General features: G+C 39.4%; 1 protein-coding gene across 7 annotated transcripts in view; it reads right to left on the bottom strand.

The window, feature by feature from the left end:
* The window catches only part of JAKMIP1 (janus kinase and microtubule interacting protein 1), a 316,709-nt gene that overhangs the window by 149,997 nt on the left and 147,222 nt on the right, over window positions 1-19,490 (bottom strand). For all 7 annotated transcript variants that reach the window (XM_073342549.2, XM_073342544.2, XM_073342542.2 and 4 more), the window contains 2 exons: window positions 16,182-16,676; window positions 542-751 (listed from right to left, as the gene is read on the bottom strand). In XM_073342549.2, the coding sequence (XP_073198650.1) occupies window positions 542-751; window positions 16,182-16,676 (705 nt within the window). The remainder of the gene's footprint in view (window positions 1-541; window positions 752-16,181; window positions 16,677-19,490) is intronic.

Raw genomic sequence — 19,490 nt, forward strand, 5'->3', positions numbered from 1 at the left:
AATTAAACCTTAAATTATGAAAGTAAGATCTACTACTAGTGTTCTTAGTACTGAGTTATCTCAGTCTCGTGCCACAGTTAATAACACGGCACAGAACATATTTATAAGATAGCACAGTACAGATTTGGAAAAGAATAAGTACAAATTCCCTTTTAATGTCTACCGCTGTTGTATAGAATAGTTCATATTCATAAAATAAATAAACGTATGAAGGAAACAAATGGTTCGTCATTGCAACTGAAGAAACATACGTAATCAGCCGTCAATTACAAGTAATAACCTCACATTGTGGCCACTTTTTACCAGTTTAAAGTAAAATGTTTTAAACATTCTTCAAAATTCAAGAGGCAAGTGGAGTTTTTAATACTCAAAAAGTGGAGTTACTTTTACTGCAACAATGCAATGTACAGTGCTGTTACCAATGCAATGCTCCTTTGGCAAGGATTAAACATAACTCACAATTCTGTGGTTTCACAGTATCCAGAAACGCCGAGAAAGTAGATACAGTAACTGACCTATGAAGACTATCTGCTTCTCTTACCGGGCTTCCCATCATTTCAGTGATATCCCCTACTCCAGCAGGAAGTTCCTTCTTCGGGCTACCATGGTACCGTTCTGCCTCCTTCACTTGGACAAGCTGTTCATCCAAAGCTTCTTTCTGAAGAAGCAGCTTTTGTGCATGGCCTGCCTGGACACCAAGATCTTTTTCCAAAGCCAAAATCACTCTGTCTTTGCCTTTTATCTCATCCATCTGCAAGGGAACAGAGCAAGAGAGAAACTTCTGTAACATTTCCAAGTATTTACAACAGGCAGCAAACATACCCACAAAAGAAAGTTCTGCTCTGAAAACTACAGTGGCCACCTAATTGTGACTCTTTAAAATCAAGCTGCATCTACCTGAAATAAACATTCTTTTTCCTGCAGAAAACATCAGTCTTCCATTTGCTAAGGTCCCAATCCAATGCCCTTTGAAATCAATGGTTACTTCAATAGAGGTTGGAGTAGGCCCTATATAACAAAGTGCTGGAAGCTAATAAATGAGCCAGCACTCTGATCACTTAGGCACCAATCAGCTCCCCTGGAGAAGGCTGATTGTGTCTATGGAACAAATTAATTTGGCTAGTGAACCAATTAGCCATCAGATGAGAAGTATAAAAGAAGACACAGGAAGGCAGTGAGGGGGAAGGAACCTGGGCTAGCTGAGTTCTCAAGGAAGGGAGATGTCTGTTCCTGCTTGGCCCAGTAGGACAGAGCCAGAAACCTTGCAAATACTTTGCTGCACAAGACTGTATTGGTGATGGGAATATAAATAAATTCATATAATTTGTCACCTACTGATGGCATCTGAGAGGTTTCTGGGGCTTGCCCTATTATGCTCTACATGAGGTAGGTATAAAACAAAGAGAAAAAATACTCTCTATTTGAGGATGCATAGTTTCCCTGGACAAAAAAAGAACCTTTCTTCACTATATTCTGGGAAAGATATTCACCTGTGGTGCAGAGGGCCAGGAGGAAGCCAATGTACCGTTTAAATCCCAACTAAGCCTTATTTTGAGGCTTAAGTGATACATCAGCCTCCCGCTGACCGTCTGTCTAGGAGTGAATTTCAGACTTGACGAATGTATCCAGACAAATGCTATTAAACCAAAATGTGTACATTTAATCCAAAATTCGGAAACATACTTAACTACCTTTCTTCTTGCTCCTTGTGATAAGATTACAACGTAGATTAGTCTTTGCATAGAATGAAAAAGGAAATGTTTTATATCACAGCACCCTGAGTGGGTAAGACACTATTTCAGCATGGTAGGGAGAAATGTTTCCCTAAATCCTATCTATGTTTACCCAAATGTGCTGCTCACACATCTCAAAACTACACAGAGCATACTATCAGCAGTAAACTACTGTAGCTTACACTGGATGTGCCCCTCACAGCATCAACAAATTGACTTTGGTAATATTCCAAACGCTAAGGGAAGTGACAATCTACACTAGTTACTATAGAAACAGATTTCTTAACATGTATGCTAACAATGTACCATATATTTATTGGGAAAGTGCTACTTGCTTTCTTTTTCAGTGTATTACCTCATTTCCTTCCTCCCCCCAAATGTAAATCCATGGGATCATTAGGGAAAAAAAACCCAAATTAAGTCATATCATATGTACCATTTCTTTATCCCAATCCTACATTAAGAGTGCATCAACCTTAAATAGTCAAGTGCTCAAAAGTCAGGAAATGCCAGAATTAAGGCTGTCCTAGCAATTGTAACTCTGGTGCTTGTATGTTTGCACTGCAATAAATTCTTTATTACATGATCACAGACTATTTGTTTTCTTAGGGATTCTTGCCTTACTCAGTTCCAGTGAATGAGGCAAGACTATCCACTGACTCAGGCTGGTACCTTGCTTCGGGCACTGTAGAAGTTGGACCCTGTGAAGCAAATGAAGGCATGATCCACGGTAAGAGGAAGGACAAGCTGCTTGTTAAGAAACTAGACTGGTCCCAGAAGATCTGAATTCTACCACCACCTCTGCCACAGATTTCCTAAAGGACTCTGGGTAAGTCACTTAATTGTTCTGTGCCTCAGTTTACCCACCTCACTAAATGCCTGAGGACAAATTAATTAATGTTTGTGAGGTTCTCAGCTATTACGGTGATGAGTGCAAAAAGGAAAGGTTCTCAAAAAAGAAAAAATTCTTATTCATGGAACGATTTGTATGATGTGTACTCTTTGAAGCATGGGGCTACAATGAACAACAATAAAAAAAAATATTGAACAGCTGCCTCATTCACTGAGCACCATCCATCAAGTGCACTGAACCAGCCAGGGGTCCTTTGGGAAAATAATATCTGATCATGGAACTAAACACTGTGGGCAAAATTTTGCTTTCAGTTACACAGGTGCTGTTCCCATTGAACCCAATGAGAGCCACTCCCATGCAACGGAAAACAGAATCAGGCCCTGTAACATAATGCATACGCATAAGGAGGAAGAATTAAAGTTGCATGGAAAGCCTTAATTTTAGCAACTGCTATCTTCTGGGCGCTTCACTTTACAACCCTAATGTTCTTTTAATTTAAATTTTAAATGGAATTTCGTAGCTGTTAAAAAAAAATGAAGAGACATTTCAGCATGTGTTGCTATTTGCTAAACAACAGCAGAATGCTCTGTTCTATGTAATACATACAATCATTGAGGAAGAAACTCAAGCCCTGGTCTTTTTTCCATGTACAGCTTCACAAATCATATTCCACAAGCCCATACATATTAAAACTGAAGTTCCATGAAGCAAGAGATGTTTTGGGGTGTGTGGTGAGGGGCCAGCGGGAGGGGTGTTAAGCAGAAAAACTGCTTCCCTCCAGCCCTCTCTTTTTCCATGCTTAAAAACAGAATCTATTTTGGTGAAACTTTCAAGCAAAAAAATCACATTTCAGGCAAAAAAGTTAAACCTCAAGAAAGTTATAAGAAACTGAAATGACCCCTTTGACTGGAAATGTATGGGCAACCTTACTAAAGGCTTTGCTCCACCTGTTTTTTAATACACACATCTATACACACACACACATCTTGTAATGCATGTTTCATTACAGCCACAAAGAGAGAGAAGAGGAAGTTTTGAAGCAATCTTGCACAGTTAATTCAATACCTAAAGATAAACAGAACAGTGGCACAGTTGCAGTTAGACACCCATCTGTCTTATGTTGTTATGAGCAACAGTATCTCCAGGTTGAAAAAGAAACATATCTGAAGATGGAATAATAGAAGAGTAACTGTTGTTATCTTGGAAGGTTTTAGACAGACAAATTGCATCTTTTAATGGTGAAGGAATATTGTGTCTATTTATTGGGTGAATCTATATTAAGAAAAACATTTAAATATGCATTTTGTATCCAACTCTCTTCTCTTGGATCCTTTTATTTCTATCTTTACTAAGAGAGAGTTATGAAATATCTGATGCAGTATATTCTTCAATGACAGAGGTTAATCCTATTTCAGCAGTTTAGGCCAAAATTCAATTCCCCCCTTCCCTCAAATGAAAAGTTTCACCTTTCATCTGTCCAACATAACTAATGCAATCTAGCTGCTTCCTCACTTTCACAGCCTCAACCTGTCCCCACCACTGCCTCAGGATTTCTGCCTTCCTTCCACCCTGACCAAAAAGCATCAGACTTCTCCATTTTTACTTGTCTCCCCATTATATACAAAGACTAATGCATTGCCAGAGGGACTACAGTACATTCAGTCTAACATAGCCTATAGCCTTGTGGAAAAAAAGTTAAGTGTTGCCCTCTGATATTGCATACAGTAGTCTAGATCTTGGCTACATGAGCACACATACAAGTCATGTACAAGTGTGCACAGCCAATACTTAGTATAAAATAGACCAATCCTCTAGCTACTCTGACATAAATCAGCTGATAAAAGCCTCTGGGAGCCCAAACTGTATCCATCGGTTTTGCTTAGGTGTGGTCTTGACACTCCCATCTCCTCTGGCAGTAGCAGAGGGCTGGGCATGCCAACTCTATGGCACTGGAGGATCCCCCTTTGCACAGAAGTGGTCTTGCCAGAGCTGGTCACACTGAATTTACAGGCAGAATGTGCTGGCAGCGTGGTGCAGGTTTTATTTAATAGGGAAAAAAGGAACATGTTCCAGTATTAAAGTGACTTAATTATAATGAATTAATCTCTTTGGATACTTTGTTAGGTACTATGCTAATTAAACACACAAGCATTTTGACAAAGTGCTTGATTCTTTATACCTATCTTACATGAGTGTAGCACTATTCGCTTTAATAGACTTACTGCTGATGTATGCCCATTCAAATGAGTAAGCATCATCTCTCCTCCCCGCGAGAAAATACCTGCAATGCTTGAGCATTTGAGCCACAATCTGTGGTTCCATTACAGTAACATTCATGCACCATAAGGGATTCTGAATTTGGTTGCATTACATGACCGACAAGATTCTTTCCAAACTGGGTAGTTAGGTTTTGAGCTCAAAAAGACACTTTTTCAGTTTGGCAGATCAAGCATGATGCCTGTAATTAAGCCACATAACAGGATGATATAGGCACTCGCCATTGCTCACATTCCAATAGCATTCAAAGGCTTTAGACAATTCTAATCTTTTCGTTTACATAAGTGTATAGCGCACTTGCACATAACGGATGTAGGGGGAAGAGGTGGGGCATCACCGGATTCAAACTGGTTTGAAATTACTCATTTTGATTATAACTATAATCTACTACACACCCTGACCCCCAAAGTAGTGTTATGGGGAAAAGTGGGGTCACCCACCAGTGGCTGCAGAGGTATATCAGTGCAAAATCACAGCATAGGGTATTCCAATGTAATTTTAGAGTAAATATTGTGCAGTTGGTTAAAATTACAATTTTCTAAAATATCATTTCTAATTTATATTTAAAGTATGTTTGTTGCATTGTCAAATGGTTAGTTATTAAATATAGCAATTACTTTTATCATTTTGGTGAGGAGATGGCATTAGTAGTCTGTGTCAACATCAAAACCGGCTTTCTAAGAACAGGTATTTTCCCCCAACCACTGGGAGAAACAACCAGAAACGAATGTTTCATAGAATCATAGAATATCAGGGTTGGAAGGGACCTCAGGAGGTCATCTAGTCCAACCCCCTGCTCAAAAGCAGGACCCATCTCCAATTAAATCATCCCAGCCAGGGCTTTGTCAAGCCTGACCTTAAAAACTTCAAAGGAAGGAGATTCCACCACCTCCCTAGGCAACGCATTCCACTGTTTCACCACCCTCCTAGTGAAAAAGTTTTTCCTAATATCCAACCTAAACCTCCCCCACTGCAACTTGAGACCATTACTCCTTGTCCTGTCCTCTTCCACCACTGAGAATAGTCTAGAACCGTCCTCTCTGGAACCACCTCTCAGGTAGTTGAAAGCAGCTATCAAATCCCCCCTCATTCTTCTCTTCCGCAGACTAAACAATCCCAGTTCCCTCAGCCTCTCCACATAAGTCATGTGTTCCAGACCCCTAATCATTTTTGTTGCCCTTTGCTGGACTCTCTCCAATTTATCTACATCCTTCTTGTAGTGTGGGGCCCAAAACTGGACACAGTACTCCAGATGAGGCCTCACCAATGTCGAATAGAGGGGGACGATCACGTCCCTCGATCTGCTCGCTATGCCCCTACTTATACATCCCAAAATGCCATTGGCCTTCTTGGCAACAAGGGCACACTGCTGACTCATATCCAGCTTCTCGTCCACTGTCACTCCTAGGTCCTTTTCTGCAGAACTGCTGCCTAGCCATTCGGTCCCTAGTCTGTAGCTGTGCATTGGGTTCTTCCGTCCTAGGTGCAGGGCCCTGCACTTATCCTTATTGAACCTCATCAGATTTCTTTTGGCCCAATCCTCCAATTTGTCTAGGTCCCTCTGTATCCTATCCCTGCCCTCCAGCGTATCTACCACTCCTTCCAGTTTAGTATCATCCGCAAATTTGCTGAGAGTGCAATCCACACCATCCTCCAGATCATTTATGAAGATATTGAACAAAACCGACAATATGCATCTTTCAAACATGAATGAGACTCAATACAACCATGCTGAAGAAGAAGATCTCCTTTGGCAAATATCTCATACTTGCATGGATAACAATAAGATTAAGAAAGAGACCTTTAAAAGAGGAACTTTGGCCTCTCAAAGTTGAAAGAAATTACCAGGGAATCAAAAGCTAGATTTACCAAGACAGTAACATGCTCAGTTTTTCAAAGTGGAAAAGGCCAGGTGCTGCACTGCCAAGTATAGGATCTTCCTCTCTACTCATCCATCTCAAAGCAATCTCCAAGCCAACTGTAGAACAGAATATACAGTGCTTTTCCCAGAAGCCAAATGTTTCTCGACATTACATCCTTGAGATTAAGAATAAGGATACCTTGACAGTGAGACAGATTAGTTGCTGGACAAGACTACCAAAGAAGGGAGGTGAATTTCAGATAAAACATTTAAAGAAGGAATTAATAAAGAACAATGTCCTTTATGCTGCAAGGGAACAGCTTAGAGGACCTAAATGGTCTCTGTCAGTTCTGCCATCTATGATTCTATAAATACTAGTTGTGAACACAAAATATGGAGTGGGGAAGTGAACTGGGCAATGACTGTAGAAACAGACATTCTCTACAGTAGATGTATTCAAAGCATATTTTGTTGCTAATACAAATAAGAGCATCTAATGCCAAGATCTAGGAACAGTAAAAAATGAACAAAGAGTTACGTTTTTAAAAGTGCCCAAAAGTCCCTTTGTGACTTGAATGCCAAGTCATGAAGTGATTTAAATTTCTTTTTTAACCAACATTTTACTAACCCTCACCCCCTTTTTTTTTAAGATATGATATAAGCTATAATGCTTTAAGAGCATACATTCGGACACATTTTGTAGAAACTTCCTGATGAGTAGGTTATTCCACAAGTGTTCATTACAAGGATTCTTGCATATTTCTTTGAAGCAACTGGTACTGGCAACTGTCAAAAACAGGATAGTGACTAAAAGATGGACCACTGCTCCAATATATTATGGCAATTCTTATGTTCACTGAGAAAGATGTCCAAAGTTAGAAAAACCCAAACTACTATTTATCATGGCAGGGAAAAATGAAATGGGGTAGGAAGAACAACTATAACTTTTAAAACTAACAGCGTTCTATCTAGATTCCCTGGCTTAAAATACTTCATTCTAAGGACTTCACTCATTACTTCATTCATTTTTGTTACGAAAGAAGTATAAAGAATTACATACTTTGTAAAGAGATATGAAAGATGAGTCACATTTCAGGCCTACCAGCCTTGACAATGTTATGTGTGAATGCTAAGAATAAAAAAGGGATTCTTAAGTCATAATATAGGAGCTTGCAACTGGATCTGCTGGGTTCATGGTAAAAAAATCTCATGGTGGAATGTTTTATCCTTCAGCTTCTGGGCTGAAGCGTAAAAATCTTCAGAATGTTTAGACAACTAGTAATTTCAACAATGAAATGCTGAATGAGGAAGTAAGGTCTTTGCAGAAGGTTAGTTTATCCTTGGAATGTAACAGACGGTCTCTGGAACAGATGGCAAGATCCACAGCAGAAGGCTACCACTTGATATGAACAGCTGTGCATGACAGAGAGACATACATGTTTAAGGGAAAGACTGTAAGAAGTACACCAGGGACTCCACTCTGCTCAGACCTGCATGACTGAATAAATCGGGGTGGATCCCCGGAACATCCCTGTTCAAACCCCCTTGTACTCCGGTACAGGAGCAAGGCACAATTGTAGCCCTTGCACTGAGAGGGACCAAAAATCTTCAGTGCAGCACTGTTGCTTCAGAGAGAGGAGAATGCCAAGAGGAGCCTCTTCCCTGCTCTTCAAAGGCAGTGGTGCAGGCTGCATGCAGGATTTGTGTGAATAGTGCACCTTGTCAAAAGGTGGTGCAGTGGCTGATGACCCCCCTATACTCCTGGAGTTTTTACAGGAACAAGGTGCCTCTATACCACCATCAGCGTGGGCAGTACCTTAAAGGTGTAATTTAACACATGTAATGTGTAGATACTGGGCTCCCTATAATCAGGGTCGCCCAGAGGATTCAAGGGATCTGGGACAAAGCAATTTTGGGGGCCCCTGCCCTGTCTCAGACCTCAGACATTCTCGTGGAGGCCCCTGTGGGGCCCAGGGCAAATTGCCCCACTTGCCTATAATTAGGAAACTGGAGTATTTTCTTAGAAGGCTATTTGGATGAAACACAACATTTGTTTCTGGTGGAGAGTTAATCTTTTGCTTGTGATGTTTTTGTGTTGTTTTGTTTTTAAATGAAAGATAGTTACCTGAGAGCTCAGAAGGGGAAAAGATTTCTCTGAACACACTATCAATCTAGAAGCATTTTATCCCTTTAAGAAACTGGACAGAACTCAAAAGTTTCTAAACTGACTCTGATTACCTGTGCAACAAATATGCATGTTATTATTCTGAGTTGTTACAGACAGGCGCAGTAATCTCTGTTAGAGCTGTGTGGAGAATGGCAGTTCCCTTTCAGGAAGGATTTTCAGATTTTGAAATTTAGCTTCATTACAAAATGGAATGAAAATTGAAAATATTGAAATTTGCCACAGAGGAAAATTCCACATTTTTATTTATTTGTTTCAAGTAACTGAAAGGTTTCATTTTGACAAAATCAAAAAGTTTCATTTCAATTTATACTTTCTTATGTGTACAAGTTTGTATTATCATGTATAACAGAATACAAACTAAGAAAATAAAAACAAAAAGTCATTTCAAAACACGAATTTGAATTTTTTTGTTCTGACAATGTAAAAAAGGGACGTTGCAACACTGTTGGAACTTCTTCCCTCCTCTTTCATCTAAATGAAATTCCAGAAAAATCTACTTGATTTTGCAACGCATTTAGATTTTGACAAAACTACAGATTCTAATGCAGTAAGGTTCTGCCAAAGTTTCTCTGGCCAGCTCTACTCTCTGTGAAGGCGCTGAAGTGGAAGTTCTTTCTAATTCATATAATTACATCTTTTGGACTTGGAGGTAATAAGGATATTTAATAATTGTCCATCTAGCTTCAAAGGCACACAGCTGATCAATGCTGCTCTTGAAAAGAAGTATTTCTGCTCTGATTCAGTTCACAGCAGCAAGGATTTCTTTTTTCCCTTACCAGGATGAAGGTGAAGTAATATCACATTACAGTTCAACCAATTATGTGAGGCTATCACAATGTATGGTTATACAGTAGCAACAAACAATCCTAATTCATTTCACGTTCAATATTCCAATCTTTGTAAATATGGGCTTGATCCTGTGTCCAGTGAAGTTAACAGGAGCTTTGCCACTGATTCAATGGATGGACAATCAAGCCCCATGGGCTCAACCTTACTCTCATCAAAATCAATGAGTCTTTCCATTTACTTTATGCAGAGCTGTTTTCGGGACTTGATAATTAGTAGGACTACATGAACATAATACTCACCAAGTTTGTGCATGTGAAAGGATTGTAAGCTCTGACTTTATAAGGGCTTTTCTATTAAAGAATTACATTACCTATCCAATAAGGATAAGTGCAGGGACCTGCACCTAGGACGGAAGAACCCAATGCACAGCTACAGACTAGGGGCCGAATGGCTAGGCAGCAGTTCTGCGGAAAAGGACCTAAGGGTGACAGTGGACGAGAAGCTGGATATCAGTCAGCAGTGTGCCCTTGTTGCCAAGAAGGCCAATGGCATTTTGGGATGTATAAGTAGGGGCATAGCGAGCAGATCGAGGGATGTGATCGTTCCCCTCTATTCGACATTGGTGAGGCCTCATCTGGAGTACTGTGTCCAGTTTTGGGCCCCACACTTCAAGAAGGATGTGGATAAATTGGAGAGAGTCCAGCGAAGGGCAACAAAAATGATTAGGGGTCTGGAACACATGAGTTATGAGGAGAGGCTGAGGGAGCTGGGATTGTTTAGCCTGCAGAAGAGAAGAATGAGGGGGGATTTGATAGCTGCTTTCAACTACCTGAAAGGGGGTTCCAAAGAGGATGGCTCTAGACTGTTCTCAATGGTAGCAGATGACAGAACGAGGAGTAATGGTCTCAAGTTGCAGTGGGGGAGGTTTAGATTGGATATTAGGAAAAACGTTTTCACTAAGAGGGTGGTGAAACACTGGAATGCGTTACCTAGGGAGGTGGTAGAATCTCCTTCCTTAGAGGTTTTTAAGGTCAGGCTTGACAAAGCCCTGGCTGGGATGATTTAACTGGGAATTGGTCCTGCTTCGAGCAGGGGGTTGGACTAGATGACCTTCTGGGGTCCCTTCCAACCCTGATATTCTATGATTCTATGATTCTATCCAAAACAAACTAAAGTCTAGTTACCTTCAGCACATAACAGAAACAAAATGAACATTCATTCATTAACACATACACACACGTAAACGTGAACTGTGTGCCTAACTTGTCCCAAATTTTATGCATATTACTGCATAAAGTGAAACTGACCAATACTTCAGCTTCCCTCTTACTAAAATAATACAGCAAATGAACAGAGTGCACAATGAGTGACCAAATCAATTTAATGCATTTGTAATGACTATCCTTTGCATTATTTTCCACAGGAAGCAGCATTAAGCATCCACTGTGTATTTTAACACAAAGAGGTTTGCTCTGTCTAATAAGGGTCCTGCTGGTAGCTGTATCTTCAGAGTCACAAAATGAATGAAATTTTATTTGTTCTTTTCAACAAATACAAGAATGGTAATCTCCTTTCACTTTTATACAGTCAACAAAAATGGTTTGTATTGTGCTAAAAAACACACCAAGTGTCTGGTTGTAGTGGCTTAAAAGGATTTAATAGAAAATGTGTAAGCTTTAGGTGATACTCAAGTAAGAGCAACTAAGATATATGTTTTAAAAATTAATAATTTAAAAGTTTAGATTGAGTAAAACATTAAACACTAATTTTAGTAAAATCTACTCTATAAGCAATTCAGTAAACAGAACATTTTGTCTTCAGTGTTAATCTGAGTTCTATTAAGTTTCTCCAGTACCAATCCAAGATGTAGGTGTGTGCAATGATGGATAGAGGAAAATCTCCTTAGAAATGTGGCTGTTAATACAGAGCTCAATCTGGAAATTAAATTTGTAATTTTTTCCTCTAACATGCTGGTGGCCTTCTCTCTGGTGTAGCTTTTGATAAATGTAGGGGGCAAATTGCACAAGTCACTAATAACAGGTTCTTTACTCAGGCAACTACATACATTTATTATGGGAGATGAGATTGGTGAATTGTATAGAAACATGAGGACTTTATTTAGTACTTAGAATATACAAGTAAAATAGAACTCAGAGAAAAATAAAATAAAGCAAGATAAATATAAACAAACAACCCCCTACGCTGTGCATACTCACAGCCTTATGGAGACCCTTAGAAGTGAAAAGGGGAAGTACGTGGAGAGCAGTATGAGTGGGCTTGACAGTACAAAGACTTTTGCCATTCTGTCATCCCTAATGTCCCAACTAAAGGTTAATCAAACACCATATCTTATATCCCCTTTTCCTGACCACGCATGTCTGGGGATCATATTTATATTGTTTTCTGGCCTTTAGTCCATGTACGGCTGTCTGGGAAACCGTAACTGGGTTCCAATTGTTGACATCAAGCATGTGCATAAATACCTTTCCCAATATTTCTAGTGTATCAGTGTGGTTAAATTCACGATTACACATACTAAAATCCACCTAAATCTGTTGTTTTGTCTTTCTGAGCTGTACTTGTTTATCAACAGCTACATATTGCAAAAACTCCTACAAACCTTATGACACTAGGTAAAATACTTATGCTAATTTATGCTAACTGCCAGTCCTTGCTAAACCTCATGATAACCATTATAACATTACTGGGCCTTAATTAAGCTTATTGTAAAGCCTATTTTGTTTTATTGTGTTCTCCTTCTTTCATTATAGCGTTTCTTAAGCAGCTTAATTTAGTCTAACATATAGATTACCATTTATTCGCAGGTATGTACCTCCCAAGATCAGGTCAATGTCCAAAGGTCAACACAGGTAAAGGGCACCTTTTGATTTTCAGCATGGACTGACATTTTCAAACACGCATGTACAAAAGTTTACAGACACTTTTGCTTTAACTTAGATATGCAAAACTTCCAATGCACACACGCACACTGGGGTTACGCATGTAGGTGCATGCATGCCTCCACAACCCTGATTTGCAACTACAATTCAGAGGATTTCCACATTGAAGCTGCATATACACAAAAGTGCAAACGTGGCTTTGCGCACATCTGATTGAAAATCCGAGCCATAGTCTACAGTTCCAGAGAAGGCAGCTTGTATTTTTCACTTTACTAAAGATGTCTGACAGCTGAGCTATGTATAAACATTTTTATTTCTAATTTTAATTATTTGGATGTTGTTCACATACTTCGGTGACTGGGAAAATATAAGTACTTAGATATATGAGATAATGTAGACTAGGGATATAATACAGTATTAGGTTACAATTTTTAAAATACCATTTTAAATTGTTACAAATACATACATTCCAATACAGCTGATTTTCTTATTACTATTCATGTTGTCTCCTCATCGTATTTCTCTCTGCTCGGGCAATGAAAAAACATTCCAGTTTCATCTCTCCAGTTTGTTTCTAGTAAATTTCATTTTCAGGTTCTCATACATTAGCTAAGATGAGCTGCAGTGTTTAGATTCCACATTTTGCAAGAGAATGTCTGCTTTTTAAAAACAGTTTCCATAGGAATTTTTTTTAAATAATGAAAACATTTCCATTGCTTGTGTCAATTATTTGAATAGCACTGATATATGAGCAAAACTTTTATAAAGAATTTATTTTAAAATATTATTTTATGACTGTACTTTTTATAGGTCAGTAGGAGTCTACAGAAGCATTGCTTATGTGAATTTAATTTTAATATCTGTACATATATGAAAGCTCATTATCCAGTTTTCAAAGCTCATTTTCAACAGCTTGCAAGGTTCACACCTTCAATAAAAAATGAATACAACTTTATTTTATTGTATGTACAGTCTGCTTGTTTTCAAATAGCCAACATGATCGACAGACAATGCGTGGATATTGTCTTATCTTCCTTCATATTAGTTTTCTTGGTTGCAAATAAGAGAAGCCAAATGCTTGGACTGAAATTACTTGAGGGTGTCAAAAATCAGTCTTGAAAACTGGAAGTGAGTCTCAGCAATAACTATGGAGAGACTAGCTTTTTACCATATATGAGAAAACCCTCATCAAGATAAAGCATGTATTTGTCCAGTACCTTGTTACATTTAAATGACTATAAGGCAGTCAGATTTTGAATCCTGAGTTTGATCCTTTACTCTCAGGCCAATCCTGGCCCTAAGGCATTGGGTGAGCCTTATTAGAGTGCAGTGCTCTGTACTGTTGCTAAACAGCAAGACATGAAAGCAAACAGTGCACAAATTGAATCTCATTTTCAGACCTGGGCTGACATTATTGATGCTTGTGCAGAAAAAGGGAAATAAATGAAATATCCTCCCACACCCAAATCAGATTTATGACCTTCATTGGAAAGGCAGGCAAACATTCTTTTTTGCCAAATGGAAGAAGGGAAAGGCATTTGGGGTGCCTCCAAAGTTAGGAGGAAGTATTACAATGAAAAGAAAAATATTTCACCCCCAACCATGAGCTGCTATTTAAACTAAAAACTGAAGCAAGACTATGGAACTAACCCCATTCAGAACACCTAACCAATTTCATATCATGTTGAGACTCTGCCAAGTATTTAAGAAAGGCCACTAATTCCTGTTTTGTCTTGTTTTATATACGTCAGTGGAGCTTATCCAACTGATTTTGTGCTAGTAAAAATTCTGGCCTAATTGTAATTCAGTAACAAGATGTTTTCAGTTGTTGGCAACCTGAGCAAGATGGACTAGGTATTCTGTTTGCAGAACCTTAACTACCATGAGGCTGGAAAGGTATCTTATGGCTCTCACTCAGAGAAGACCAAGAGGCTCCATCAGTTGTGGGTGGGGCTTACTGTAGTTATGTTATAAATGACACATATGAGTAATGTTGCAGGCTTTTGCCATTTCTGTAATCATTGTCAGGTCATCATTGTTCCGACAGCCCTGCAGGAACACTGACTCTGCTTCTGTTCTATTACTGTTCTGCCTATTTAAAACTTGATCTTCTAACAGTAAAAAAGGACACTGCCAAGGATGTTAGATGTAAAATTGTTTTATTCTGGGGGAGTGTGCACATGCACACTGTAGTCTTGTGCTGTGTCCTCCCTCCCCTAGCACTATTTAGCTGCTTTCTTCCAAGCAAGGATACAGAAATCAAAAAGAACCTTGTGCTCTCATGGAGACTGAGTATGCAAGTTCTATGTATTATGTCATGTGATCACTTCGAATAATTTGGACTTCAACTCCTGTACTTTGTAGCCCTGTTTTTAGGATTGCCAGATTTTAAGGGACTGGGAAAGAAGTATGACAGGGTAATTATGCTCACTAAAGTCTAAGGCCGGACAACCTTTAGAGGATTCTTAGTAAGTTGTAGCACCCAATAGCCTGTCAATAATCAATTGACTTAAGGGACAAAGTAACTGCAGGAGTGGGAGTGGGTGTGTGTGTGTGTGCATAGAATGACTAACCTGTTCTTGTTCTGTACTCCATTCAAGTTCTGGTCCTGTCACAAGATCAAATAAAGGATTTCCTTAACATTAAAGGAGAGACTATTCCTCTTTTATAATTTATCTTGCATGGTATTTGCATTCTTATTACCATACTGAAAGTTAATTCATTTTAGTAACCAAATCTCAACACTCCATACATGGAAAATCCCATGATGCCAAACAGAACAGCCTTTTCATTATATATTACTGTAAGTCTACTATTGTGTCGTAATTTGCCCAAACATGGCAGTATCACTAGTGTAAAATGTAGTGGTTTGGATCAGTACGGTTGGATACACTGTTTTACTTCTGTTTTGTTCATAAGGGGAAGGCTGCTGTCTATGGTGAACCTTATAACGGAGGAAAAGCTCTGTTACCCTGGGCCCACACTAACACCTCTGCCCTTTAAAGGAGTATCAAGAACAAGTGACAAGGGGCAATGATCCTTGTTACTTCAAGAAAGTGATTGATATGGGCAATACTTTGTAAGCAGAAGGAACTATCTTCTCTTCACTCTGCCAGAGCGGTTCCCACAAGGACAGACTGCTGCAGCACGTATGCTGTATCTGAAATAGCTAGCACGTCCATCACAGAAAGGGCATCTCTGCTCTGCAGAGTGAACACATCTTGAATCCTTCAATAGAGAAGGTCTTGTAAGGAAAGGAATTTCAGGCAAAGAGGAAGAGAAAACTACCCAATAACTTGGATCTCTTGAGTGGAAACACACGGCAGGGGTTTGGTACTTCAACTCTCTTTATGTGACAGGATGTAATGCTGTAGACTGGGGTGTGGTGAGTGGATTGGGGTGGAGCCAACACTCCTCTGTGCTGCAGGAAAAGAAAGAAGTGGGAATAGGGTGTGTATTATCCAAACAACGAACGATTAAATATGCTTCAAACCAGACTCCGATCTCTTTCGTGGGCAGCGCAATAATGTTCTAATAGCTGCTGTAAACTGAAATATATTTATTGTTTAATTAAGCTTACCAGCCTGCGGATATCCCTCTCACATTCACGCTTTATTCTATTAACCTCATCTTGATGGGACTGATAAGCCATGCGCAGATCAGCAGCCTTCATTTTATCTGCCTGCATAATATTGTTCAAAGCTTCTTCAAGCTGCTTTTTACCAGACTTCAGCTCTAATATCTCCTGCTGCACCTTTATGCGTTCGCAATCAAATGCTTTCCGAGCTTCTTCCCTGGCTTCGTTTAGCAATGCGGTTTTCACTTTGTCGGCTGCCCCATCCCGCAGCACGTTCACTGTAGACTGCAAGCGTTGAATTTCACTCTCTTTTATTTTTACCATACGAGCTACTTCCTGCTCATGTTGCCGGATAAGCAGCTCCCTGACAGCCTGGAGTTCCTTCATTTTCTCCTCATGGAGTTTAGCCTTCAGGTCAGAGATGTAGGCAGTGTGCTTGTGCTGCTCCTGCTCTCTTTCTTGTTTGACTTCCTGGATTCTCTCTCTCAGTTTACCCACCTGGAACATAATAAATAAAACTTGGTTTAACATGACTGCTCATGATGCTGTCTCTCCAAAACATACCATCCCAGGTGCCCTTGCTATAAAATGGAAAGACTAGATCTGAGCACCTCAAACTCAGGGAAAGTTTGCATCTGGATCCAAACATTGTAGCTTGGGCCTCTCTCCAGCCAAAACCTAATATATTTTCAGCCTTGGGAAACTGGCATATTTTCCTTTAACCTGTAAAATGGACGAGAGATTTTCCAGGGTTTTTAGCAATCCACTAGGGGGGCACTCTACTGGCTGATCATTTCTTGCTGTTAGAAGGCATGGCAAGATATGACTCAGGAAAAGTGAATCCTGTTTTCTCCTGACTCCCTCCACTAAAATCTATTGCCAGAGTCTATTTTCTTGATGTGACCCAATCACCGCAAGCTGCCAGTTCTTGACTGCTCCCTTGGGGCTGGAACCAGATTAGAGAGATGGGTCAGATGGGGAGAGTGGAGAGTGGGAGATGGGTGCTGGGATTATGGAGAATTAGGAAGCCTCTTTGTTTGTGGGGGGGAAGTCAGGAAGCATTCCAGTGCTTGACGGAGTGGTGGATAACTTATTTGCTTTTTCTATGGTGTGTATATTGTTTCAGAATTTAAAAACCCTTAGACTAATTTATCCTCACAATACTCTTATTCTGTTGAGAAATATTATGCTCATTTTATAGGTGGGAAGCTGAGGCGCAGAGAGATTAAATGACTTGCCTAAATTCACACAGGAAGCCTGACAGAGCAGGGAATTGAACCCAGAACTCCTGAGTTTTGGTCCATTGCTTTAACTACAAGACCCCCATTCCTCATCTTACGGCTAAGGGGGTGAGAAATAATCTCTCGATCAAGGGATGAAGAAAGGAGCAGCAACTAGAAAGGAGGAAAGGCTCCTGTTGGTAGGGTGAGATTTCGGAGGTAAAAGCTGAAGACTAGGACCTACATTTTCGTTTACTAATTTTGAGACACCCACCTTAAAGAGGCCTCATTTTCAGAGGCCTGGTACTCACAGCTTTTTGAAAATAAGGCCCCTTCAAGGTGTTTCAGATTGGGCACCTAAAAACTGAGGCATCGAAAAGCACTAGACACTTTTTAAAATGTAGGCCAAGGTTTGTAAGGGTTAAAAGCAGTATTATAATCTATTATATCAATGCACACTGTGATGAAACCTCATTATAATGACACTCAGCAGGTTGCATGAACAGTGATGCTTTTTCTATGTGGAATTTATACACTAATTCAGAAAAAAAGTCCAGAGGTAAGTTTGCTTCCCCTACAGAAGTTTATTTGGCCCAGTATAAAATATTCCAACATGATCACTGTCAGTAACACACTCCTGCCATCTCCATCACAATGAATGCCACAACATAGGCATGGCATATGATTCTGTAATCTAACACAAAGTCACAGAGCAGCAGAGAATGCAAAGACCTGTGCTCCTGAATGACACTATAAACATGCATACGACATGGTGCTTCTGCTAGAATGAGGTTATTGCACAGCAGGGGAACGAAAACCTAACGCTGAAAGTGAGTAAAATACTATTAATGGAATAAACACTGATCATGACTGCTGTACCCAAAGGCAGGCATGCAATAAAGTTCTAAACCAGGTACGTTAGAGAAGGATTTTACTGCACCAACACTATCATCTTACACCAAGAACCTGCCTAATAGATGCAAAAAGAAAAGAATATTGCCCTAGAATAATATATCTCATTATTGGGAATAGATCACATATCTTGGTCTACCCCAATTACGTTTTATCCATATGTAATTGTATCTTCAAAAGCCGATAGGGATGATATTTAATTCCAAGACTGTAATCAACAAGTCCAGTTTTCAAACTTCCATGCTTACGTGAGGCCACCTAGTTTTGCATGTGGGCTTAAAATAAACCTCAGACCTCAGATTAGGTATTCATCCACCTATCCACGAATCTAAATGGCCAAAGGTAGAAATAAAGACTGATTTAGGCATCCAAATTTGACAACTGGGACTAATCCCACACTGATTTAAATATATCACAGCTATTATTTTAGGGATGGAAAAAGAAAGTTCATGGAATCTTGTTAAAACAAAAGAAAGAAAACCTACACTGTCCCATGGATAAATCAGTTGCAACAATTTCTCAAGACATACAGTAGTTAAAATCAGTCTTATTCATATATTGTAGGTGAAGGGTAGTTTTTAACCTAAAGTAGTCCTGTGTGTGGTGGCTTCCAAGAGAATTTATTAACAACTGAGAAATTTATCTTGAAATACATTTTTCCAAACAGAATTTACCCTTAAATGACTAAGCAGAGAGGAAGCCAGGCTGGCTTAGCTTATTTTAGCCAGCAGAAGAAGCAAGGAGGGCCAAAGTTACTTAGGAGCCTACATCCCATTTTCAAAAATACCTTTTGGATTTAGTGGCCTAAGTCTCATGGGGAAATTGTTTTTTTTTAATTCAAGAGACAGTACCATGTATGCATGGACCCATGTACTATAACCTGAAGCTGACAAATTTGTCAAGACATCAGCAGCTAATAAAAAAGGGTATTTTTCACCCTGCACATCACAGATTTGAACATCTACTCTACTGGCCTTTGTAAATTAAATCTTTAGCCTATGCATGTAGATACAATAATGATACCAAAGCAATAACTAGATTTTCGGCAAAAGAATGCTAAAGGTCATTCTTCCTTGCCTGTCTTATACATTTTTATGTTAATCTGTATATGTTTAGGTTTGGACAATGTCTGAAAGAAACATTTTCTTTAACCCACAGACTACACACTTGAAGAATATGT

The sequence above is a fragment of the Lepidochelys kempii genome, chromosome 4 (assembly GCF_965140285.1).
Source record: "Lepidochelys kempii isolate rLepKem1 chromosome 4, rLepKem1.hap1, whole genome shotgun sequence".
Lineage (NCBI taxonomy): Eukaryota > Metazoa > Chordata > Testudines > Cheloniidae > Lepidochelys > Lepidochelys kempii.